Source organism: Eleutherodactylus coqui, chromosome 5 (assembly GCF_035609145.1).
Source record: "Eleutherodactylus coqui strain aEleCoq1 chromosome 5, aEleCoq1.hap1, whole genome shotgun sequence".
Lineage (NCBI taxonomy): Eukaryota > Metazoa > Chordata > Amphibia > Anura > Eleutherodactylidae > Eleutherodactylus > Eleutherodactylus coqui.
Genome location: NC_089841.1, coordinates 111,237,402 through 111,264,255, shown reverse-complemented (window position 1 = coordinate 111,264,255; position 26,854 = coordinate 111,237,402). Strand labels below are relative to the sequence as shown.

Below are 26,854 nucleotides of genomic sequence, written 5' to 3'. Positions count from 1 at the left end.
ACTTAACTATATCAACGTTACAAAATCACACACAGAACGTTTCATTAGATTCTGACAGACAACTCCTAGGTGCTTGATTTCTTTGACAGTTAGTGTAAAAGTAGGATTCACTGTAAAAAAGACACAAAATAACTACAAAATAAATATTGTAGCAACTGATGCTTTTTTTTTTACATACCGTATATACCGGCGTATAAGACGACTTTTGAACCCCGAAAAATCTGCTCTGCAGTCGGGGGTCGTCTTATGCGCCGGTAATACAAAAAAAAAAAAAAAAAAGTGTAAAAAAAAATAATTTTATTACTCACCTCCCCCGGCGTTCTGTCGCGCTCCGGCAGGATGTCGCTCGCTCCGGCAGGCTGTCGCTCGCTCCTCGTCCCTGCCGCAGCATAGCTTTCTGAATGCGGGGCTTGAAATCCCCGCTTCCAGAAAGCTAATACACACGCCGGCAGCCATGACAGCATTGAATGGCTGTGATTGGCTAAAGCACACGTGGCTTCAGCCAATCACACTATTCAATGACATCATTGAATGGCTGTGATTGGCTGAAGGCGCACGTGTTAGCAATCACACCCATTCAATGATGTCATTGAATAGTGTGATTGGCTGAAGCCACGTGTGCTTTAGCCAATCACAGCCATTCAATGATGTCATGGCTGCCGGCGTGTGTATTAGCTTTCTGGAAGCGGGGATTTCAAGCCCCACATTCAGAAAGCTATGCTGCGGCGGGGACGAGGAGCGAGCGACAGCCTGCCGGAGCGAGCGACATCCTGCCGGAGCGCGACAGAACGCCGTGGGAGGTGAGTAATAAAATTTTTTTTTTTTCTCCACTGAATACCGGCGTATAAGGTGACAGTTGGGGGGTCGTCTTATACGCCCCGTCGCCTTATACGCCGGTATATACGGTAATTTGAGTTATACCAATTTTGAGACTATGGCCTATAATAAGGCTGTTCATACTCTGTAAAACAGAGTGGAGGGGTCAATCATCTTTCGGAATGCTCTAGATTTGTTTTGTTGTAGGGAGCATCTAACATACCTGCGCGCACAGCGTCATGCAGTTTAATCATCATCATTACTAACCTTTTATGTGGTTTGTTAGAAGCGAAGAGAAAGCTGTTCATATGGTTTCTATTCAACGAGCTATTAGAAAAATTCCATGACAAACCATGGCAACCCTACTGCCATTACACGGAAACTACGTCTAACCTGCCAAGTCACACAGTACAAAACTTTCTTAGGTATCAACACAATACATAAAACACAGCTTAGTATGTGTGTATTCACACATATCATATCTCAATTGTATAGACACATAAATATCTTATAAAAAATAAAGTGCTTTCTAAAAGGTTCCAGCAAAGGAACATATAAAACATTGTACAACTGAAAAAAAAACCAAAAAAAAAAAAATAATGAACAAAATAAAACAAGTAATACTACATCCAACTTAAGTAAAAACAAGAACACAATATGTACAATCTCATGGGCATCCCGAGACAAACATCCCTTCATATACACGGTATATACATATATGCTGTTATCCTTGCTCAATATATTATAACAATATATATTTTACATTTTTTTTTCTTTTTTTTTCTTTTTATACACAAGAAAACTTCTACAAAAGAGCGACAATGACCAAGCACACAAGCCCAAGAATGATAGCAGGCAAAGCAGGGGTACGGCCCAGGTTTCCATTCGTTGGAAAGATTATCCAAAGATCCTTTTTCGGGTGCAAGGCCTTCACGTCCTCCCAAGCACTCTGAGCTGCTGCTGTAAAGTTAGCGTCACTGGTTGTAAGCAAGTCGAAAACACAAGAATGGAAATAGATGTGCCTGACTTGGAACTTTTCAAGACATTTGGCAATGGCACTTTCCAATGTGTATGTTGAGTGCGATTGTCCAGGTGATAAGCTGGGTGAATGGTTACTGGTCACCGGGAGGGGCAGATGTCCACCTTCATCAATGCGTTCACTGGATGGACAGCCATTCATACACAGTTGCAAGTCTTGGCTTTCCTCATAAGCCATAGCCAATTCCTCCGGCATTCGAATTGCTAGAGTTAGGTAGTTTCCAAGCTGCCGCACAATAACAGTTGTCCCAATGTATCTGGCATGCATCTCAACATGCTTTCCACTGACTTTCTCTATAATCCGCAAGGTTTTCGTGTCACCTTCCCCACCGCTGGTTGTACCGTCCACAAATGCTGCAGGCAGATCGTCCGTCACAGCCTGATACACTTTCTGATCCGTGCAGTCTTGGAAAGATTTGAATATAATTGTTATCTAAAGCAGAAGAGAGACAAATGAGCTGAGGGTTTGTAAAATTAAAAAGGCACTATACAAAGACAAAGTAGTAGTCAAACTGGTTACACTTATGTCCACAGAAATAAATACCAACAGGGTTGTCTGGTTACTAGACAGCATGCCCCCTTTAGTGCTCCCTGTATTAAAATAAGTACTACTTACCCATTTCCTGCCCTCGTGATTCTGCGCTGCAGCCCCGCTGTGGTCCCGGCGTTTGTTGTGACAGGTAATGCCACTGGAAGTCAAGTGATCGCTGCGGCATCACACTCACGAATGCCTGACATCGTGGCACTCAGGATGTGAGCGCCTATACTAGGATAATGAGTGGTGACGCTGCAACCTCTGATTGGCTGAAAGTCACCTGACTTCCAGTGACATCTGTCACAACAAACACCGGGATCACAGCAGGAAACTGGACAACATGCTCCTGGTGTTAAAATAAGCAGCACTTACCTGTGACCAGACAAACCCTTTATATCAAACATGAGGATTGTATCTGAGAGATTTCTGTTAATGCAAATTGTGGTGACTTCCAAAAGAGGTTTTAAGAGTGTTTATAAGGTCTAAAAACCCCTTTGGTTTAGGAATGTAATTATATATATATATATATATATATATATATATATATATATATATATATATATATATATATATATATATATATATATATATATATATTTTATTTTTTTTTCCCCTTGTGGTTCATCATTTAAAGAGGAACTGTCCACTCTGACATCTTTGTTTTAGTAAATAACCATTTTTTGCGCTTCTTTTCTTGCAACTTGCTTGTGCTGTTCCTCAGTTATTCCTCCTAGAAATGTATACATTGACAAAGTAAAAGGAGGCGTTTTCCCCCCTCTTTTTACTCTTTTGCATCTGGAATGCGGTTATGAACTTTTGCTACCATTTGGAGGAGCGTTGCAACAGTTTGACATTGTCCAATGAGTGCTAACTGCAGACTATGCAGGGACACGCCCCTTTATAAGGTGAATGGTAAAGCCCCCTTTACACGGCACGATTATCCTGCAAATTGCTTACCCGATAATTGTGCTGTATGAACGCATACAGTGAAAGACCCACGGCCGTCAATAATCTATGAACGACGGCCTGTTTATTGTGAATAGAGTCAGGCGGGCCGGATCGATTCCTGGCCTGCACTATCTGCAGTTGTTGAGCAATGATCGCTTTTGTGTATAAGTACTCAACAGTCTTCCCATGTAAAAGGGGCTTAACACTCGGTTGTTAATTTATCCATAAACTTCAAGTAGAAATAACAGAGGATCAACACAACGCAGAGTTATAAGAAGAGGTGTTCCAGAATTGTTACTTTAAGGAGAATCTAAGTATTTACTAAAAGATGTGTCAAGAGAGCTGGCAGGTTCCCTTTAGCTGACACTTTCAGTAATTAACTGCTGAGTAATTAAAAGGAGCTCTCCACTTTTTTAAATCCCTTTTTCTTAGAATGGCTCCCCAAAAGATAATTTGATTACAGGCTGTGAACAAAAAAGGAACATACCAAGTATTCAATTTCCCTGCAGTGTCGTCAAAGGGGGCCATTAAGCAATACATCATAACCAGAGAAATCACTTGGTTGCCTTATAATGTACCAATATATTGTATGCAAATATAAACGAATGTTCTAAGGACTAGAGATATGACATTATACAATAATCATGGAGGCAGATGAAAGATCATAGAGGCACATGCACATTTGCATACGCCTAAAGATGGGGGGGGGGGGGGGGTCCCCTTGAAGAGTCGCTGCTGTCGGCATTTACCCCCATCAGCTCTCCTGCCTTGCAGTTGGATTACTACACCCATAAATTTTCCCGTGTTTCCCCGAAAATAAGAGAGCCTTATATTAATTTTTGCCTTAAAAGAGGCACAGTGTCTTATAATACTTACCCAGCAGCCAGCATTTGTTGCTGCTGCAGGCTTCCGTGTCCTCTGGCATGCAGACAGAGCAGTTCTTCCTGGTAGCTGGCCTTAAATATCCCGCCATCAGCAAGCTAATGTTCTGATTGGTTAATCGAGTGATGGCTCTCATTGGCTAACTGTCGCTAGATAAACCAATCACAGCCATTCATTGAATGACATCAGTGCCAGCTTTCATTGGCTGATGTGGCGCTGAATTAACCAATCAGAGCATTAGCTTGCTGAAAGCGGGGTATTCAAGCCCCGCTTCCAGGAAGAATTGCTCTATCGGCATGAAGGAGGACATGGCAGCCTGCAGCAGTGCCGCAGCCTAGTGCAAGGGTCCCGAATGCCGGCTAATAGGTAAGTTTTTTTTTTTTACATGTAACCTAGCTAGGGCTTATTATCGGGGAAGGGCTTATTATCAGGGAAACAGTATATGGACTGTATCAGCACTAGGGAGACAAGTCCTGTATGGATATTTATGGTTAGATGAAGCAATCAGAAAATACTCTTATGGTGTCTACAGTTTTTTTAAGGCGATCAGACGCAGACATTTTTCTCAACTGCTTGTCACAAATCCTCTAGAACAAGACTACAGTCTACCGTATAGTTGGAAGCAGACAGCAAACACAACCTTGACAGTTGTATACAGAACTGCACACTTTGTGCTTTTCTAGGTAGACAGAAAAGTCCCCACAACCAAAGAGTCGAGACCTGCAACATTCCCCTCAGGTTTACTCAACACCTGAGACAGTGAAGTGATCTTACAGGAGCAGTCATTATGAGAGGCAAATGACAGGTCTCTCCATTTAATAGGTACCTTAGGCAAGCCACAATCATAACATTAGCGCACTAAATTAGAGAATCAACTCTTCTTACAAAGCTGAGCAATTTGTCTGTTTGACAGCCGTGACTCATAAAAGTCTCTCAAGTGTAATTCCGGTTACTGAAATATAGGTTAGTTGCGAGCAGCAGGACACACGTCGTCACACGGACATTGAGTTCTATACTAAATAAATCAGGTAAAATTAGTTCTTATAAGAAACCAAATAGGGAACAATCAGGCTTCTCGAACGCACATCCAGCTTGCTGGAGACTTAAAAAGACAGAAAGAGGTTATATGGTTTCATATATTCTGCATAATATTTCAGCACATCATCATAAAGAAACAGATCTGGAAGGGAGGGTTCATGCATTTCCATAATACATATAGAACCCCATTAATTTTGAGGTTATGTTGGGAAAATATAAACAATGACTGCATCGAAATCAACAAAATTGCAACCCTCTTAAAGAAATCTTAGAGAAATCTCCAAAGTTAAAGCCTATAAGAGCTGAAGGTTCAGGAGTCGACTTTTACTGGTCACTGTGACCAACTGTCCTGAACAACCCCCACCCCGCCAACCATCCCATATAATCGGACATTAGATTCTGAATGAGCCAATCTAAAGTTGACCCAGTGGTCGTGGATCCCATGATTTTAACCTTACTGTGAGAAGCTTAGTGCATAGACTGTTGGAAACATAGAATTTCGTTGTACCCATTAAAATGAAAGGACAACCATGCAATGCCAAAATTCTGTCTTGGCCTCAAAGTCACGGGAAGAGGTATATTACTTGCAGTTCTTCTGTGCATTTCAAGCCCCATTATTGGCCATCCAAAACGGCTGCTGCAATTTTTTTAAATTACGCAAACTGTACACTGCTTTGATTGCTCAGTACTGATCACGTGAGCAGTGGTGGCCAATAAGAGAGCAGGTATACTGTATTGGTAGTCTAATATTACCAATAAATTCTGTGGATTAGATAGTCTAAAGATTGCATCAGCCATCTTGAACAACCCCCCCAAAAAAAATAAAATAAATAAAATGTGACCTAAAACCGGTGGATCAGAGAGACAGCAGAGAAGGACAATTGTAAGAAATTTACGGCTCTCCCCTCCGGTCCCAAGACAGAATTTTGTTCCGAAACCGGAGGGTTGATTCATTACCTTTAACTTTCTTGGTACTGGTGAGTGCAAATCGTTTCGACAGTTTGATAAATGTGTTGGGTATAATTATCCTGTAATTATCTCCATTTGTTACAAATTGGGACCTTTCAGGTTAGTATTTAATGACACCAGAAGCAGGGGCAGGACTAGGATGAGAGCTGTTACGGGTTCTGTACTTGTTGAACATAAGCAGGGTGGATTTCATGATTGTCTGGTTAAAATTCACTACAATTACATAGGTGATCCAAGGACACACTAACAAAGTCATCTGGGAATAATTACTGTTATTATTGTTTATCCATATCCACTTCCATGATGCTGCGTAATATCTTACAAAAGCAATAAATATATACAAGCACCAATACTATTATACAAAACCAGGCACAGCAGTAACAGATACAGCATGTAGCAATCTTTCCTACTGCAATCATGTGAACTACTGACCGCTGCCTACAAGAAGCCTCCCCATAGACATTGCAGATCACTATGGTGGGATCATTGTTGCAGATTCAGCGACACTACTCAATGTATCACCCGTGAAGGTATTGCTGATATTCGCTTATAATCTGAGAAGCCAGGAAGCCGATGTGCTTAAAATAATAACCACTGGCACCTTACATTTTTAAGTCATTTCTATTTAAGTTAATGGATGAACATATCCCGTCATTTCCTCTGGGAGCTGCCTGATGGAAGCTATCTGCCAGTTTCCTGTTACACCACAGCAAGCAGATGCAGATCTGAACACTGCAGACAATATTCAATAACCTTACTGTAGTTTCTAGGGCACATGATTTAACCTGTCTGCAGGCACAATAGTCAAGCCCAAATTACTGAGGCAGAGGTATCTGGCAGCTGCTTATTCCCCATTTGTTTAGGCCGAATGTATATGTATTCTCAATGGGAAGAGGGGATTAAACAGCTGCCAGACAACTCTGGGAGGAGCTCATCTGCATTAAAAAACAAAAAGGATGGGGCACATTGAAATTCAACATGCCCAATCCCTCTTTCCCTCCCTGACATCTATTGGCGCTCCCCTATATACATTAGATCAGCATGTACAGCCGAGCTACATTTAAAATGTATGGGAAGAGGAAGTTGAGCCTCGTGTGGCGCAGAGCGTAAGCTCTCGCCTACGACCTGAAGGTTGCAAGCTCAATCCCTGCACGATTCAGGTGGCCGGCTCAAGGTTGACTCAGCCTTCCATCCTTCCAAAGTCGGTAAAAGGAGAACCCAACTTGGTGGTGGTGGTGGTGGTGGGGGGGGGGGTAATAAGTAATAATTACCTGAAAGCGCTGTGGAATAAGTTGGTGCTATACAAATACCAAGATTTATTTAATACCAAGAAGACCACCACATGACTGCAGGATTAGACTATGTGAGGTATCTTTGTAGTCTGTAGCCGTAGAGACAAATTGGTCTGCATAGACTCTATAAAAGAAAAACAGCTATTTTTTGTTTATATTAGAAAATGCATTGATAAAAATGGTAAAAAACTGTTGCAAAAGTGCACAAACACTATAAGGTTGGGTTCACCCTGTGTTTCATTGTGTGCCCAGGTCTTCTGTCCAAGGGTTTCATCTGAATGGCTGAAAGTGCAATTCACAGAATGCTGGATGGAGCGGTAGGCTTTCATTATTCGAAATGAGCCTAGAACATGGAACGATTATAGTTCAGGTAATCACTGGATTCAGCAAAAATGAATAATAATCGTTCAGTGTAAACATTTTCTTATCCTTCGATGTTCGGCTTAGAAAAGCATAAAAATCAAACTACGATCAGCCTGTGTAAACAGGTTCATCTATGAAAGACTGCCTGTTTACTGTGAATGGAAGCAAGAGGCCAGAAGTGAACTCCGGCATGTTCTGCCTCCAGTCATTGAACGATAATCACCGAGATAACCGTCAGGTGGCCCAAGTGTCCAACAATCGTCCCTTGTAAAAGGTCCTTAAAGGCCTTTGGTCTGTGTGACCAGGTTTCCATGGTTTTTGCTAGATAGAATGCTGTAAAATCGACTGCACTGTTCTTTACGGCAAAAATGCTGGAAAAGGGATGAAAAACGAGTCAAGTGGAGACCAAAGAGATTTCCATTTGACTCACGAAAGCTTACTGGTCCTGTTCGCAAAAAAAAAACGTCATTCCGACTGAACACCGTAAGGCGGTGTTCCATTAAATAACTCTGATGCGTTATATAGTCTTAAACAGTCTAAAAAGATTCGCTTTCTTTTGTACAATCCCGACAGTGATGCTCTCATGCATGACCCCTATAGTGTCCTTGTGCTCATTAGACAAATGTTCAGGTATTTGGCACATTTGCGCCCTCCCACCGTCATTTATTATTAATAAATAGAATTGCTGTGTATTTAAAACATCGATGCTTATGTTAAGTTTCTTTCCCGGACGAGCTGCAGCACTCATCCATTTTTAAACAATTTGCTCCTTGGCGTCTAACCAGCTGTGAAAACAGTAACATCAAGGTACAAAACAGAGTAATGTTTCAGGCCCTAGAACTCACTGTCAACCTTGATGGCAAATGCCCTAATATAGCAACTAAATTACCAGGAAAAAAGGAGCTGCAAATTCTTACAATTCCATTAATAAACTTTTTGTAGATCTGAAGTTTCTCAGCCTAGCCAAGTCACACAAGCCTTTCTTCATTTTGTCATTATTAGAAACACAACATATTTATGGAAAATTTTGAAAACTAAGGAAAAAAAAAACAAAACGGGTCAACTAACGTCACTGCAAGTCAAATGAAATCCGTTCTACTCTCCATGGAAAGAACCGATGACTCCAGTAACACTCCACAGGGGGAACAGTGTTTTTGGAAGGATGCAGATTACGACAACACAATAAGAAAACATTTTGTTAATCTCTCCGACTTGTCAGTTTCACACAATTGTTATTGTTATCCCTGCACAGCTAAGAGACTTATGTATTACACATGCTAGTGAAACTAAATAAATGCACATAAAATGCTGGGATTGTGGGGAGCAGAGTGGGAGAAAGTTTAATTTTAAACTTGGCACAAAACATGATGGAAAAGTTTACATAAAGTTCTCGAGTCCTGATGAAAACAGGCTGCAATGTGAGAGCACTTAAGTGAGGAGAAGTGAAACAGAAGGATAGAGTCAGGTCTGCTTCTACTATGTAGGACCATATTACAAGAGGAATAAACTGCAGAACTGTACAGCTCTCTGCACTGATCCCGAGTCCCATACAGACAGTAATAGGCTGAAGAGGTCACAAGTCCCTGTGTCGGGATACCATCACTAGAGAAGGTCTAAGTAAAGTCTGGGAACAGGGCATTAAAAGAAAGGGAATGGTGTGAAATCGGGGCAGGCGAGAATGCCTTTTTATACCTAGTAAGCAGTTTACCATTTACTATTTTGCCTGGAGAACCTCTGCAAAGAGCCACTCCGGTGACTTTTCTTTTTCATTCATTAAGCAGCTATCCACCCAATATATATACGTGAGCTAGTGTTACCTTGGTTGGTTATTCCTTCTGAGATGGTCCTGGGATTTCAATTCTAACCAACTCCAATCTACTTGGGGTTATGTGTTCAGTTTCTAGTCAATTTCACAGTCTGTGTGATACGGTTACATGGAACCTACATTTTTTTTGGAGAAGGGGGGTGAGTGACCAAAAAAGTGCAATTCTAATAGTGTGCTTTCTTTCTGACAAAGTTCACCATGAGAGATAAATGTGTTAGGGCTCATGCCGACGGCCGTGACGGGCTCCCAAGCTGAATACCGCAGTGGAGTCAGTCATGGCGCCCTCTCAAAGACCCCATACTCCCCTCCGCATCCGCTGCGTAACACCCGCATGACGCGCTGGCGCGCATGTGCAGTACAGCCTATGACGCAGCCGGCGTTGGGCGAGGCACATATTCAGGCTATACTTCCACTGTGCTACAATAGAATTATAGCATGACGGGCAGCTTCCATTAACAACGGAAGCAGTCCGCGCGTATTCCCGTGGCAAATAGGACATGCCACGGGTAATTTCACGCTGCAGAATTCCACGGTGGAATTCTGCAGCGTGTACATTGAGCCATTAGGTTCAATAGAACCTAATAGCTGCGGTGAAACGCGACGGAAATCTGGCTGTGAGCATTAGCCCTTACTTTGATCGATCGGACTATTATGGATTCAGCGATACCAAATACTTTTTTTTTTATTTAGAGTTTTTAATTCTTAATATGGCAAATGGTTTTTTTTAAATACTTGTATTAATTATAAACCGATTTGTTACTTTTTTTTATTTTAAGCCCCATGAGAAACATGAACTTGCAATGATTTAATGGCTCCTGAAATATGATGTAACAACATAGCATTACATTATACTGCAATCTGACAGGCAATCAAGTAACGCCACAGGCATGGCTGCATAGGCAATCTGCAATTGCAGGCCCAGGGGCTTTTAGAAGGCTCTTGGTTGCCACTGCAATCACACTGCACCTACAATCTCATTCAACGGGTCCAGTGTTAGAATTGATGGCTGCACATAAAGGGTTACCAGGCGCAATCAGCGGCAGTGCTGAGTGCAGCTGTAAGCAACAGCCGACACCCACATTGTGTGCAGCAGGATCGACCCCTGAACGCCCAACCCACAAACCATGAACCTCCATAACATAACTGTACGTTATGGAGCGTTAAGGGGTTAAATCTAGGTTTATGCACGGCTTTTGAAGCACTAAATCAGAAAAACAAAAGCTCCAACCACTAAAAAATTATATTAAGAAATGAATTAGCAAAGAATTTTGAAACTAGATAAAGAAAACTGGTGTTAAAGGGTGGACATTTACTGTAAGCTTAGGACTCCAAAATGATGCCTGCAGAAAGCTGTAAAATTTCTAGATTGCCACAAATTGCATGCATCACCAAGGTTTCCCTATGGAGAGAAAAATCATGGCAAATAGCAATAATTCTAACTACAGGGACATGAAAGGGAATTATTGTAGTAGTTCTAAATCGTACAAGCCCATGTAAGCCTAGCCTAGGGGCCAATGCCAATGGGTGGATTTGAATAGCGGAATCCACAGTTCAAGCTGCCCATAGGGAAACATGGGCGTCCGTACCTGAATTAAAGCATGTGTGTGCGGCTCCCACACGGACGTCTGAAATCAATGTAAGTGGTCCAATCCACGTCCCCTCTGTGGCTGACACTGCGGATGGGCCGTGGATTCCGCAGGAAAGTAGTAGTTTGAAAAAATAAAAATGTACTGCGCATGTGCGCCAGCCAGTGCTTCCGCACAAATCCGCTGTACAGAAAAAAAGAACACCCGGACAGATAAGCAGGCCCAATATAGTCCATACTCTGTAGGGTGGATTCTGGGAGTACAGTGGTTCGTTCCATGATTCTTGCGCAATCTTGTGCTATGAGCAATTTTCTATTTTGCTGTGGTAGGCATTTTTGCAAAAGTTGTAACAGGAAGTACGGCCATGTTGGTTGTCATTTTAGACTTCGCCTCTCAGAAATGGAAGATCAAGTGTTATTGTGTCAGCCTGCTCTATTAATGACAAAATGATAGCTTCTCAGAAACAAAATGGTAAAACCAATTCTAAAGAGACAACCAATATAATGTCACATTTCACCCCCTTTGCAAAAAAAGTCCACTACAGTTAAACCGAAAACGGTCGATATATCTGAAATTAAGTTAGCGAACATTGTCTATTGCTCTGATATCTGATTTATTAATACAAGGTCAATTTAACTTTGGATGAAAGTCCTCTATAATTGGCAGACATGCATAAAATCTGGAAGATCACATATCTCATCCTTCCTTGAATGACCGAGCATGCAGATCCTCCAACAAAAAAGTGTAGACATGCTGTCCCAGCCATTCTATATCAAGAGGTCTTCTCCATCTGGCCATAATCACAATACTGGATAAGTGATCAACAAGTTCCAATGAATGTCTTTTCTCTGTAATTACTTACACATCACAACAGGGTTAGGAAGCCAGCTGTAAAGTAAAAGAACTGCTGTATCCAAGGATGATTAGAAAAGCTCATTTTCTTCAATTAGAATCATTAAAGCAAGACATCTGTTCGTATGTTACCATTAGTATGCCATGTAATGCAATCACCCCTTCCAGAAATATATATGTACATAGTGCGTTTTCAAAGAGAAATCTGCAAATGGCTTGCTTTGCACGGCAGAGCCGCTGTCGGAAGCAGCCAGTATCTCGCGTCCATCTGGTAAATGAAATCTTTAGGGTGCTCAATTAAAACTTCTGTGTATGAGCTATAAATTCTTAACAGTGTACATGTGCCGGGAACCTGGGAACGGAATACAACTCGCCATTTAGAGCCAATATAATTTGCAAATGAGCTTCAAACTGTGTCATGTGGTTTATATAAGTCATTTGGTTTGATGAGAGTTTAATTGCTATTAAAACTTGGTTACCATTAAATGATTTCTATGGAGTCCTCTGGGTTGGTAAATAGCATTATGTTATTTACAGAGAGAGAACGCATCTGGTAACAAAACTGTGTAATTCTATAATGAGCGTGATGTATGCCAGTAAATCTAGGGCACCTCTAATTATTACTATACATTAAAACCGTGCATACATTATACAAGTACAGGAATAAAAAAACATCATCCTAAAGAACTATACCAGGAGCCATTGTCCACCGTAGGCTACATCTACCAACCCATTTGTGTCACTTTGCTTATCCATTAACCTATCAGGAATCCTCCCTTACTGCATCTTCTCCTGTGCTGCACCTATGCTGTGGAACTCGCTGCCCAGGACCATTAAACTTACTCCTAATCTTCCTAATTTTAAGCGTCTTTTGAAATCTTATCATTCAGTAGGCCTATGCCAAATAGCTTTATTTTGACTGCAACTACAGTCCAGGGCCCACATACAACCATGTCAGGTTGTAGATATCGCTCCATTCGTCCTTAGCCTTACTCTCACATAAGCGCATGGTTAATGCGTATTAAGCGCACAGCTTCAGCACACGCAATACGGAGCACCACTTAGACTTTAACTGTGCCTCAAGAAATGCGCATGCAGAAAAAATAAATAAATAAAAAATTTGCTGCAATCTTGGTGCATATAATGTAAGCATACATGTCAAGATAGTGTATGGGGATTATTGGCACGCAGAGAGTACACGTCAGTGCATACTTGCTACATGCCCACAGCAATTTACGCTCATCTGTGAAGAGACCTTTAAAGGGGTTGCCCGAGTTGTATCTTTTGAGTAAAACCCTTCCCACATGTTATAATATAATAGGCATACACTCACCTATCCCTGCTGTGTCCCATGCCACTGCTTCGAGTTTCTCCTGACGTCACGTTTACAAGCTGCCCCAGCCAATAAAAGAGCTTAGTGCTTGATCACTGAGCTCTGTCATTGGCTGCAGCACCTGTGACATCCCATAAACTGGGTGGTACTGCAGCCTGTTAAAAGAGCAGGTACCGAGCAGTGACATGGGACACAGTGGAGAGAGGCAAGTATATGTTAGTTATGCATGTAGAACAGGGTTTTACTGAAAAACTACTTGTTAAATGCATTTAACTTTCTGCCCTTGTTAAAATTTATATCTGTGTTGGCTCAAATACTGGCTGGGTGGCTGGTTGGTTGTTGCAGATTTAATAAAAGGGACCCTCCAGTCAGAAGCTTAAAATCAATACGCAAGTCAGTACCTATGGGGGATTATTACCGTTTTTTTAGTTTTCCTTAGTACTTGCTTCTGGCTGCTTTTTAGCTGATCTCCATTAGAACAGAGCCGTGATCAGTGACTATAGTGTAGCTACAGTGCCTAATCTGAAAGTCTGTGACACACCCCATCTCATCATTGGTTCAGGGAGACACACCCCTGCTTCCTCTACAGCCTGAACCAATTTTTAGACAGGGTGTGTTCCAGACTACTTCAGATTAGGCACTGCAATTCTAATCACAGACCACAGCTCTGCTGAAATAGAGCTGAGCTAGAAAGCAACCAAAGAACAAGCACTGTGGAAAGTAAACAGCAGGTAATCATCACTGTACTGACTTGCATATCAATTCTGAGCTGACTAAAGGATCATTTTAAATAGTCCTCTTGGACTACAATACAAGGATACGGTCCTCAGGAAAGAATTAGAACCATCTACCCACTGTGATTTCACCACCCATTATATTTAGATTGTAAGCTCTTATGAACAGTAATCTTCCTCCTTTTATCGCACTGTTGGTTGATTTGTTTTGAGTATTTTATTTGCCATTTTACTTTTTTTTTTAGTTCTCCAAAACTGCAGCAGAATGTGTTGGTGATCTATTATAAAATAGTAAAGATCTACGGTATTAGAATTGTAAAAAAAAATGTAACTAACTTTTATTAGCATGTTATAACTATTTATTAAAGAAAGAAATGTTAAAAAATGTCCACAATTGCATGCACTGTACCACAGAGGTAAAAGAGTAGTAGAGCAGAAGCAGCAAGGGGGATGTAATACTGCATAACACTATTAAAATACTATGCATACCTGCATGTTATATTAGATTCCTTAGCTTTCACGATAAAGCAGATAGACAGCAGAGAAGACATGATGTCAGGATCAGGCTGGCTCTTGGAAAGCTCTTTTGGCATACTGCAAACTGGTTGTGGAACATTATAATTACATTTCATAAAATCTACTTATTGTGCCAGAAACAGGAGGCTGTGCAGTCCGGAGCGCTCACCTGTTCAGACCAAGTGACTTGCTTGCTATGTCAAGCATGGCCCGAGAACCATAATTTGGTATAGAAGGAAACAATGGTTGCTGGGTAGGCACTGCACCGTCTTGGGTAAGCTAAGGGCATTGAGTAATGTCTTATACTTTACAGACGTCACAAAGCTTCATACATGTCATTGGGGAAAAAACAAGTGGTGTAAGCAAGAGACATCTCAAGCTTTCCTTTGGAGTTCCATGGGTTATATAATAAATATGTTACCTACAGCTCACACTTATACAGCAGTGCATCTAGGGAGGCAAACCGTGCCTCATAAAAGTCATCATAGGAGAACACAGAATGCCTGTGGGCCCACAGTAAGGACCTGCAGGGATTTAAGGTGCCACCATACAGGGTTTGTACATGTGGCAATGCTTTGTGGATGAGCTCTTACATCCTTTCCGACATAGTATACAGATATCTTCCATCTACAGTGACAGGCTACATTGATGTATGCAGAAGGACATGTTTTAGGCTCATTCTCCGATCCATAGGATGACAAAACTGGCAGCTTAAATCTTGGATCTTGCCTGGGATCACTGGTGGAACGTGAAACACTCCGCTCTTGTTTTGGACAACGTTGCTCTTTCATCCAATGAGTAATGAAAGGCATTTTGTTTTGCAACTTACCCAGCAAGAAGGTGATGTTAGATAATATGTTTAATTGCAAAACGACTATAAATTACGTTCAGACATAAGATCAATAGATTCCAATATTCTAATTACGTTTCTGACTTTCCACCAGAGGGGACTGGCTTTCATCAGAAAAAGTTAATTACGTTATTTTACAGGCTGCTCTTGCGCTTAGAAAACAAAAGGAGAACACAAGATGTAGATGAACAGTGTAATTGTTGCACACGCATTTTCACGTCCGGGGCGTGCTGTTGGTGGCATTCAGTAACAGAATCTAGATGATATGTGGGTAATCACTATCCTGTTTTTCAATCCTCAGTTATATGATCAGTGGAAAGTAGTGAGAGGCTAGAACTCTGAGACAATCCATTGGTTGTGAGTTAAGATGAAAAAGGATTTCGGAAGTAGAATATAAACACTTAGAGAAAACCAGTAGGCAATGAGTTTCGAGGCATGAGCCTTCATCAGACAGCTGGACAAAGTACTTGGCTGAGAATTAGTTCACCATAGTCCAAGTGTCAAAAATAATCCAGCAGTGGCCAGTGGGATGCATTGATTGTAGTCAGTGGTGGCGTCTCGCTGGCTATCACTGGTTAGGAATATTTTAGACCTTTCGACTATGATGGAATAATTCTCAGCCAAATATTTTGTCTAGCTGTCCGGTGAAGAGGAGTTACCTGCTGGCTTTAAATAAAGTGCTCATTCATACTGTAATACCAATATCCTTGCTTAGCTAATCTCATTGCCCTTGGGTTGGACCAGAGTTCTAGCCTCTTACACTTCTTTCCACTGCTTACTGACATTTATATGACCCTTCTGGTCAACCAGCATTAATAGGTCAAAGTTACCCATTTCTGTCCCACCAAGTACTCTGGAGAACCCAATTTTAGTGGCCTTGCATCTCTCCCACAAGGCTCTGCCCGCTTGTAGCCCTCAGTTATGGTTGGAAGCATACAACCATAGAGTATGGTAAATCAGAATGGGATACTACGATCAGACACAACTTATTACATAGAGGTGTCCATGCTGTCTAGCATACCACCCAAGTGAGGTTGATTGATATCTAAAAAAGTATTTCCTCTCATAGCCAAGGCGTTTTCTAACAAATAACTATAGTGTATGGCCATAGAAGTCAAATTGGTGGTGGTCTTACCACTGGCACACCAACTACTCTAGAAAGTGAAGGTGCATGTTCCACAGTGATGATATAGTTATCTCACTAGGCAGTTTAAGTATCTTCCACTGATTAAAAGAAAGGGTGATCAGGAAATTACATCAAGCTAGTCCAACTTTCATAGCATATACAGTACGTATGTCATAAAAGGAATTCTTTGGTAAAGGAAAAAAAAAAAAAAAAAAAAAAAGACCACCATAAATTCGTAAATCAGAAGTGAAAGCGATAGCCAGAGTTTAGAATTTTAGATGATGGTATTTTTCTAATTTGTTACAGCAGCTTTCTTTTGCAAAGGTGACAACATGAAGTCCAGCCAACTCCTGCGGATCATGTAAGAGTGCTTTTACACGGAACAATCTGTTGGGCTGCAGATGCCCGGCAGCTCATCCCACAGATACTCGTTCCTGTGCTTTTACATAGGGACGAGCACCACAGACTGACTGGAGGCGGAGCGGGACGGGCATCTCTCTGAACCGCCTTCATTCACAGTCAGTCATTCATAAGTGAATGATTGCGTGTTTACACGGAACGATATGGCATTCATTTCTTGCTTGTCTTTCTGCATACAGAAAACTGAACAACTTCTAGTTCCTCTTCAGTCGGTGCATACATTTACACTGAACGATAAGTTTCAGATTCTCGCTGCAGGAATCCGAATAAGTAGTTCTGTATAAAAGCACTTTCATAAAGTGACAAGTCATTAAGGAATTAACGTTGAGTTCCCATCTGCTAGTAGCCGCCATCACAGATTCCGTCACATTTGATATAAAACAACAACTCAGTATTCAGAGCTGGTTTGTTATGGTAAAACAGACACCGGCGGTCCCCAGCATAAGTCAATGGGGTCCATGAGGCACTTTTGAAGTGCATTATGTTCAGAGTCGGTCACAACATTGTGGCTTCCGTCATAAGTGAATGCTACAGCACAGATCTGAACAAAGCCTAGTTCAAAGGTGACAAAAGTCCCATCACAAAACTGGCTGCGGCATGTATGGACATGCTTCAATATAAAGCTCTGCCCGTGTCCTAGAGACCGAACTGCGGCAGGTAACATTGCTACAACATATGAACAATAAAAACTCTTTATAAAGTCCTGACATCCCCTTTAAAACTTCCACTAGGTTGTAATTTGTATTATACATAATTTAAAGATCCACTCCCGTAAAATATTTCTTCATCCATTATGTATCTAGCGCTCCAGTATATACAAGTTGGCTAGTATTACCACAATTAATTATTCCTTTCTATCTCAAACTTCCTGGAGTCCTTCTCAGGCATCATAAGATCTCATTCTGACCACCTGAGATTGGACAGGAGCCCTTAGAAAGGATGGGAATTGGGCAGAAAGGACAGCATCTTGTAGGAACTAAATGGTCTTCTAGCTTTTAGTCAACTTGTGTTAAATGATAACCAAGGTAACAAATAGCAAATGTGCGAGTTACTTTAGAGTAAATGTTAGGTACAAAAACGGCACTATTTAATTAAAAAGGGCTGGACACCTAGAGTCACCATTTTATTCTGCTGTCATGTTAAGTTGGTCTCTACTAAAAGAGCAGACAGATCACAGAAATAACATGCTGTCCATAGATGTCTAAAGAGAGAACAGGTGGTGGGAGGAGGGAAAGAGTGAGAGAAACTCAGAGACATGAAGTTACGAAAGCAGAGTTGCTTAGGGTGCCTTCACACTTGCGATCTCGCTGCATTTTTTAACGCGAATGTCAATGGGACTTTCTAATGTTAAAAACGCACCACACCAAAAAAAATAAAAAATAAATAAATAAATCGCAGAGCAATACATTTTTTTTTAACATTAGAAAGTCCTATTGACATTTGCGTTAACAAAAACGCAGCGACATCGCGATAGCAAATGTGAAGGCACCCTTAGGCCACCTGCAGACGGCCAGACTGGATCCAGCTGCGAGAATTCTCGCAGCAGGATGCGGACCCGTGCCCCTGCACAGCCCTGCGGCTCACCCGCTCCCGGTGTCTTCACTCTGCGCTATGTGCCGGCTGCCGCCCAGCCGGTAAATGAGAAGGGCAGAGCTGGCCCGTCCCTAGTGACGTTTCTGTGCAGGCCTCTGCGAGATCCGCACAGAAATAGAACATGCCGCGATTTGCTTTCCGCACGTTTTATCACGCGGACAAATCGCGGCTGTGTGCTTAGGATTGCATTATCTAATGCAATCCTATGCGAGCCAGCACGGGTGGGGTGGGGGGTGGGAAATCCGGCAACGGAATTTCCGCCCGTGTGCAGGGGGCCTTATTTAGTTTATATAACTCCCATTTGCTCCTATGGGGGTTATGGAAAGGACAAAACACCAGGTGGCATTCTTTTTGTATCAAACCAAGCCAAATCTCGAAACCCGAATGTGCCGGCCAGAGATGAGGCGGAACGGGTCATGTTCCCTGTATTCTCAAGGTCACCATACCGGACAGGTCTATTTTAGTAAATACTTGCAGTCTCTATGGAATAATCCTACAGCTTATTTTCCAATAACTCTGCATGGCGTTGTTGCTCTGTAGTTCCTCCTGAATATTTATGATTAAACTAACTCAGTGGGGCTGTGTCTCTACATAGTCTGTTCACGTTCGCACTGATTGGTACCAGTTGGGAGGTGTCACTACATAGTTTTACATTGTCCAATTTTTCCAGGAAGAATAACAGAGGAACGGCACAACAGAAGGAAAGATGCTGCAGAATTGCCATTTCACAAAGGATACAATTATTTTCTGAAGCAGACATGTCAGGAGAGGCGACTGCTCCACTTTAAAGACAGTTTAAAATTAAATATTTCCGTACGCACAAGTTTAATTGTTCATCATGCATAGTTTTACCGCATGATAATTACTTTATATAAACCTGTCTTAGTAAATAAAAGGTATCATCATCATCGCGGCCCACGGGGAGGTCAACAAAGTATAAAGATGATGTAACCGAGTGAGTCATATCAAGCAGGTAGACACTGTGAAACACTTGTTATAAACCGCACTAAGATACACAACTGCGCACAAATCGAAACATGTTACAAAGCCCGTCGCAACAACACGCCTGTTTGCTGAACACAATGTAAATGTCAGCCAAGCAATAGATGCCGCAGAGTTTACATACGACACACACCTTGCAAGGGCTGCCTGCCCACGGAGCATGAATGCTGCATTCAGACTCTACGCAGAAGGGCTTGAAGAAAACACATGTTTATTAGCTGCCGCAGACAGTAACCCTTTCATTGCCACACAACACGATCCTGGGTAGAAAACTTCAAGCAACAGCAAATAGCTCTAAGGATAGGTTGCCCACAATAAGTAAGGCCCCCTGTCCGCGGTTGTGATGGAATATCGCCAGCGATATTCCGTCGCGGGGTCGAGAGGGGAGCACTGAGAGGTCTCAGCGGTGAGCCTATCTGGCAGATAGGCATGTCGCAATTTGAGCTCCGCTCGTGGACAGGGGGCAGAGCTTTCCAGAGCAACGCTATCGAAAGCGCGCACTGCGTTACTCGCCGACGGATTATCATCACGAGTAACGCAATGCACTATCGCCCGTGGACAGGAGCCCTAACATGCATGGCCAGAATTAGCTGTGTGTGACCTGTGCAGTTAAACAGGGCACCAGCCACCAGCTTGTAGGGGGGCACCAAGTGGATAGAGAAAAGGGGCGATCTCCCCCCCCCTTAGGTCCGCCTCTTCAGATGATCATAAGGCCTGTGGCAGAGACTTGTGGAGCTACAGAAATCATCTTTTTCCTGGCCCTTGTGATGTTTTAAGGTGTCAGTTCATCAGTGCCTCCGAAACACAATTGTTCAGTTCTGCTACTGTATTTGTGTTATGAGCTTGGTTCTGGTATTGTACCTAGGCACCAAAGTTGGTTTTGGTGCGGTTATGTGCTGTGTGTGTTATGGACTCTGTTCTGGTGCTCAGGATTTATATTAGCTTTGTTCTGATGCTGTATTTATGTTATGAGCTTGGTTCTGGTGCTGTATTTATTTACCAAGCTGTACTGGTGTGGAAATGTTGCCATGTTCTGCTGCTTTATGCTTAAATAGAACGCAGGCAGACTCTCTATTAGCGCAATATATATGTAGTTTTTTTATGATAGGTAGCACCAAAAAAACATTCTGCACAGGGTGCCATCTAACCTAAGGTTGGCGCTGGTTACATAGTATGTAACATCCAAAGTCATCTATAGACATCGCCACTGTCATAACGATAATAAAATGGGCTTATGCACATGGCAGTCTTACAGCTCTAAGTTGCACAGAGCCATTACAGGTCTATGAAGTCTCTACTGCATACAGTATCTCTAATTTCACATCAAAGTAAACAGATTTTTTTTTTTTACCCAATTAAAAGTCAACCCAACAAGAAAAAAAATATGTTTCTTCAGAGTCCATATGTACAGAATCTGATGGATGCTGTAGGACTCCATACTGAGACAACATATGGGTTCTACTAACTGCTGTATAGACTCCGTTAACAGAGCTCTACCATGTGTATTAACCCCAATGTGAAGCATTCATTATATAAAGTACACCCTTAGTCAAAAGAAAAAAAAAATCAAGCACCTAGAAGGAGTTGTCGGTTTGCTGCCAAACTCGGCATGCAGTTACATCTCAGGCAAATATGAAATGTTTAGAGTTGTGGCATGATTAGATGAACGGTCTTATCAGCTGAGGCCCTAAGGCCTCATGTCCACTTGAAAAATACAATCCGCGCAGAATCTGCCACAGATTTCCGCGGCGGATTCCGCGCGGATTTGCTATAAATGGTATTTTTTTTGCATGCACACATTGCTATCAATGTGATAGCAATGTTGCTGATCCGTGGCAAAATGGAGCATGCCGCGTTTTTTCTCACGCGTGTGAAAAACGCAATTCTTTTAAAATACCATCCGCGGGTGCAAAAATCAATTTAATGAACCGCGGATGGCCAATGATTCCCTATGGGCAAAATCCGCTACAGAATCCGCAGTTCCATTTAGCTAGTGGACATGAGGCCTAAAAGTGGTTCTACAACTCCAACTGTTTCGCTGTCTGCCATCCAGAAACAGGTGGCACCATCGTTACAGGCCCCTGTTGGAACCATTACCAGGTACTTGGACGAAGGACATTTGGTCTCACGGCATCCATTCCGTGTACTGTCTTTGACAACCACCCACTGTCTGCAGTGGTGTCATGAAGGGCGAAACGGGACTGCTACGAAGTGCAACTGGGTTGTCTTCAGCAAGGAGTCCAGGTTTACTTTAGGCACCAACAACGGCCGTGTTCATGTCTGGAGACCTCGGGGTGAACGCCTCAATCCTGCCTTTGCTGTGGAGCGCCATAGTGCCCCCTGCTGATGTGATGGTCTGGGGGGCAATCGCATACAACATTCACCTATAGTAGTAGTACGGGGGACAATGACGATCAGTGATATGTTCTGGACATCCTACAGCCACGTGTTCCTCTCATGGCGGCTTCAAGAGGTATTTTCCAGCAGGATAATGCTCGACCGCACACACAAGGTGGTCACAGGAATTCATCCACAACATTGCCATGCTTCTGCTGCCTGCCTAGTTTATCACTAAAAGAACATATACGGGGATATCTGAAAAAGCCAACTTCGAGTTTGTACAATTTAGAGGCTCAGTTACAGTAAATATGGATCAATATGCTGCAGGATACCATACAGAACCTATAAGCCTCCATGTCCGCCCGTATCACATCTTACATCCAAACTAGAGGCAGCCCAACAGGGTACTAGGACCTCCATGCTCACCCGTATCACATGTTTCATCAAAGCTACAGGCAGCCCAATAATATACTAGAGCTTCCATGTTCCCTGCATCACATCTTGTATCCAAGCTAGAGGTGGTACAACAGGGTACTAGAGCCTCCGTGCCCACCCGTATCACATTTTGCATCCAAGCTAGAGGCGGCCTGACAGGGTACTAGCGCTTCCATGCCTGACCGTATCACATGTTGTATCCAAACAAGAGGCGGCCAGACAGGGTACTAGAGCCTCCATGCCCACCCGTATCACATCATGTATCCAAGCTAGAGGCGGTACAACCGGGTACTAGAGCCTCCATGCCCCCCCCCCCCCCGTTTCACATCTTGTATCCAAGCTAGAAACGGCCCAACAGCGTACTAGAGCCTCCATGCCCGCCCGTATCACATCTTGTATCCAAGCTAGAGGCGGCCCAACAGGGTACTAGAGCCTCCATGCCCACCTGTATAACATCTTGTATCCAAGCTAGAGGCGGTACAACAGGGTACTAGAGCCTCCATGCCCACCGGTATAACATCTTGTATCCAAGCTAGAGGCGGCCCAACAGGGTACAGGAGCCTCGTTGCAAGTGTTCAGTTTTCTGCAATAAATTCTCCTTTTGCTCTGATATTTTATCACTTACTTATATCAACATTACCATCACATATGGAAAGCTTCATTACATTCTGACAACTTCTACTAGGGGAGGGATTTTTCTTGACAATGAGTGTTCATGACGCCAGAATTTCTACATATAATGATGTTATATGTGACAAAGCTCTTTCCTAGTAACCAATATACAGGAGCACATACTATGAGACACACTGTAACAGAGCAGGTTATTCATTAATGGCTGTTCCCTTTAGCAGCTCTCCTCCCCCCTGCACTGCACTCACAGGAGAGCAGTCATTTACAGGCTCTTCTCTCTTCTGCTGCTACCAGACTCTAAGTTTTATACATCCTGGCACAATCTGTGCACCGCCGTCAGGGCCCCACCGGTCCAAGCTTCACCAGGAAACCCACAACCTTACGTTTCTCTGTACGTTTGCTTTTCCAAAATTAAAAAACCTTTAATGCACTTAGAAGATCCTACTGAAATACGTAAGACTGCATTTCTACATGTAAGTGAATTATAGCAGGTCTTGCACATGGGAACCATATTGCACAATGTCTGAAAGGATCAGTTCAGATAAGGCAGCTATAATGTTTCTCGGGTAGAGAACCATCATGATGGCAGTATTCTGAATAGAAAGCTTACTGAAAACCTGATGATGGTTAATCATGGAGAGAATATACAGTACATATATGAAATGGTAGAAAAGCAATCGCATTACAGGTAGAGACGGGACTCGGATATACCTTGGACTCCTATCTGCCTCATTTGCATAGGTGAATGGAAATTTGGGCAGGGACATGGACCACAAGTAACAACACTCTAAGTTACACCATCTATATCAGGGGTGTCAAACTCATTTTCACCGGGGGCCACATCAGGTTTTTGGTGAACTTCAAAGGGCCGATTGTAAGACAGTACAGTAAGGGCTCGTTCACACCGCCGTATTTGTGTACATAATATGCAGAGAACAGAAGCCATTGATGTCAATGATTTCATTCACATGATGTATATTCTCACACAGCATGACCTATTTTGTTTCAAACTACGCACCCCGATAGGCCATTGAAGTGAATGGGCCGTGCAAATACGTGGTGAATGCGCAGGAAGCCTATGTATTCAATGCATATTTGCGCACCATCTCAGGGGCCCATCTGCGTTCTTTTCTGCGTGCCCAAATACGCAGGCATAAGCGATTTTCGATTGTGCAAATACGTAGCGTATTTGTGCGACCGAAATGCAATTACGCCCGTGTGAACGAGCCCTAATAGTGACCCCCATAGTGGTCGCAGTAGTAATAGTGACTCTGATAGTGGCCTCAGTAAAAATAGTGACCCCTATAGTGGTCGCAGTAATAATAGTGACTCTCATAGTTGCTCTAGTAAAAATATTGACCCCCACAGTAGACCAGTTAGTAATAGCGATCCCCACAGTGGCCCCAGTAGTAATAGCGACCCCTACAGTAATATTATCCCCTCCCAGCAGCAATATTACCCACTCCCAGCAACAATATTAACCCCCCCACACAGCAACATTAACCCCCACCAGCAGTATTAACCCCTCCCCCCTGCACCAATATTAACCCCCTCCCAGCAACAGTATTAACCCCCACCCACCCAGCAGCAATATTAACACCCCCCCCCCCCCCCTCCTCCCCTTCCCAACCCGGCAACAATATTAACCCCCTGCCAGCAACAATATTAACCCCCTCCCAGCAGCAATATTAACCCCCACCAGCAATATTACCACCCCACCCGACCCCCGCAGCAATATTAACCCCCTGCCAGCAACAATTTAAACCCCCCCCCCCCCCCCCAACACACCAGCAATATTAACTCCCTCAGCCCCGGCAGCAATCAGCATTATTAACCTTCTCCCAGCAACAACAATATTAACCCTCACCCCCCAGCAGCAATATTAACTTCCCCCTTCCCCAGCCATATGCTTACCTCCTCCACCTTGCTGTCAGCACCGTTCCCCCTCGGATCGTGCTGAGCCCGGGTGGCATATGAACTTTTCCCACAAGACGTCTGCACTATTGAGCAATTCCAGCAACCTGATTGGTTGTTTGGTTCTCTGGGTTGGCTGATTCCCCAATCAGATTGCTGGAATTGCTGACAAGTGCAGAAGTCTTGTGGAAAAAGTTCATATGCGTCCGGGTGTGCACTGACATCAGTGAGCAGCACGGCACGCTTCCTCCCTGAGTCCTCTCCTGCGGAACTGAAGAGCAGGGGACTCAGGGGAGAAGGGACCAGCGCTGTCAGTGTGATTACCAGCGGGGAGCTGCGGCACCCCAGCTGGTAATCACTACTCGGCACGCCGCGGGCCACATAACACAAGGCAGCGGGCCGGATTCGGCCCGCGGGCCTTGTGTTTGACACATGTGATCTATATAGTTTAGGTAGGATTCACGTTTGACATTATATCCTACAGTCTGTAATCACTGCTTCTTATTTAAATGTAGAGAACCCATTTAAAGATCTCTGAAAAATAATCAGTCTTTCACCATAAAAAGGTGCTTTTTTTCCAATCATAGTGTTTTATGTGATTAGGATGAATTTCAGGAGCCAGGTAGCCAGTGATGGCACTAAAGGTCGACAACTGACAAAAGTTTACAAGTCAAATCCCTGATCACTAGGGATCCAACAATTGGGATCCCTAACTATCTCCAAGACACTGGTGTAGCGACAGCCATGCATAGCGATGTTTTGTTAATGTAGGTGGGGCTGTAGAGACATTGCATCATCCCTCATTTGCATACCAAGTTTCCCAGAGGAGCATTGCATGTCCTTATAAGTTTCCTCATGTCTATTTGGAGGTCTCCACAAGAAGTAACTGTACCCCTTCCGACCCATATAAAAATTAAAGATATAGTTGTTATGGAAACCACCAAGCATTCTCTCATATGTGTCATTAAAGGGGTTCGGTCATAAAAAAAAAAAAAAAGAAAATTCTATACTTCCCTATTCCTCCCCTGTCAGGCTTCTTACCAGATCTTCACCTCCCCAATCTTCTCCTGGCTCCTCCAGTCTCCTGGGTCACCTCATCGCAAGCCGGTCGGATCCTATTCTTCCTTTGACGAAGTGTACATTGCCAGCATCCTGCTTCCTGCAGGGCAATGTAGGTTACGTCACTGGTGACATAACGTTCACTGCCTAGCAGAGAATGCCGAATCCTTTGGCAGCCTGATTAAGCGCCACTGTGCATGCTCGATATTTTGCCGCTAGTGTTTCATATACTATATAAAACACTAGCGGCGAGATATCGCGCATGCATGCTAAAGCAGGCTGCTGAGGATTCGGCATTTCCTACTAGGCAGCAAACGCTATGTCACTTGTAGCATTCACTGCCCTGCAGAAAGTGAACTGCAGCTAATGGACGCTCTGAAACAGGAAGAGGATCCAGCCTGTTGGAGGTGACGTGATCCGGGGGACTGGAAGAGCCAGGAGAAGATCGGTGAGGAGAAGATGCTTGAAGAAGACTGACAGGAGAGGAATAGGTAAATATTTTTTTTTTCCTAATTATAAAACCCCTTTAAAACACGATCATGGTAAAAGCCCCTCTGGTAAAACCAAAGTTTTAGAGATCACCATGCCGTTTAGGAGCTGCAAAATTAGGTAGAATGGTCTTTTAACATAGACTGATTCCCGAGGCATTCCTCCAAATGCTTGTTCATCTGACAATTAGGCCGTGTACAAGGACCAATGATGAGGCAATGAACGAGCTTATTATTCAGAAAGCATTTTTCTGCTTGATGGAACTGATC

At 43.0% G+C, this 26,854-nt stretch overlaps 1 protein-coding gene across 2 annotated transcripts in view; it reads right to left on the bottom strand.

Annotated features, from left to right (window-relative positions):
- Positions 1-909: 909 nt before the first annotated feature.
- RGMB (repulsive guidance molecule BMP co-receptor b) overlaps positions 910-26,854 on the bottom strand; it is a 60,828-nt gene continuing 34,883 nt past the window's right edge. For both annotated transcript variants that reach the window (XM_066603023.1, XM_066603024.1), the window contains one exon: positions 910-2,287. In XM_066603023.1, the coding sequence (XP_066459120.1) occupies positions 1,622-2,287 (666 nt within the window). In that variant the 3' untranslated portion in view covers positions 910-1,621. The remainder of the gene's footprint in view (positions 2,288-26,854) is intronic.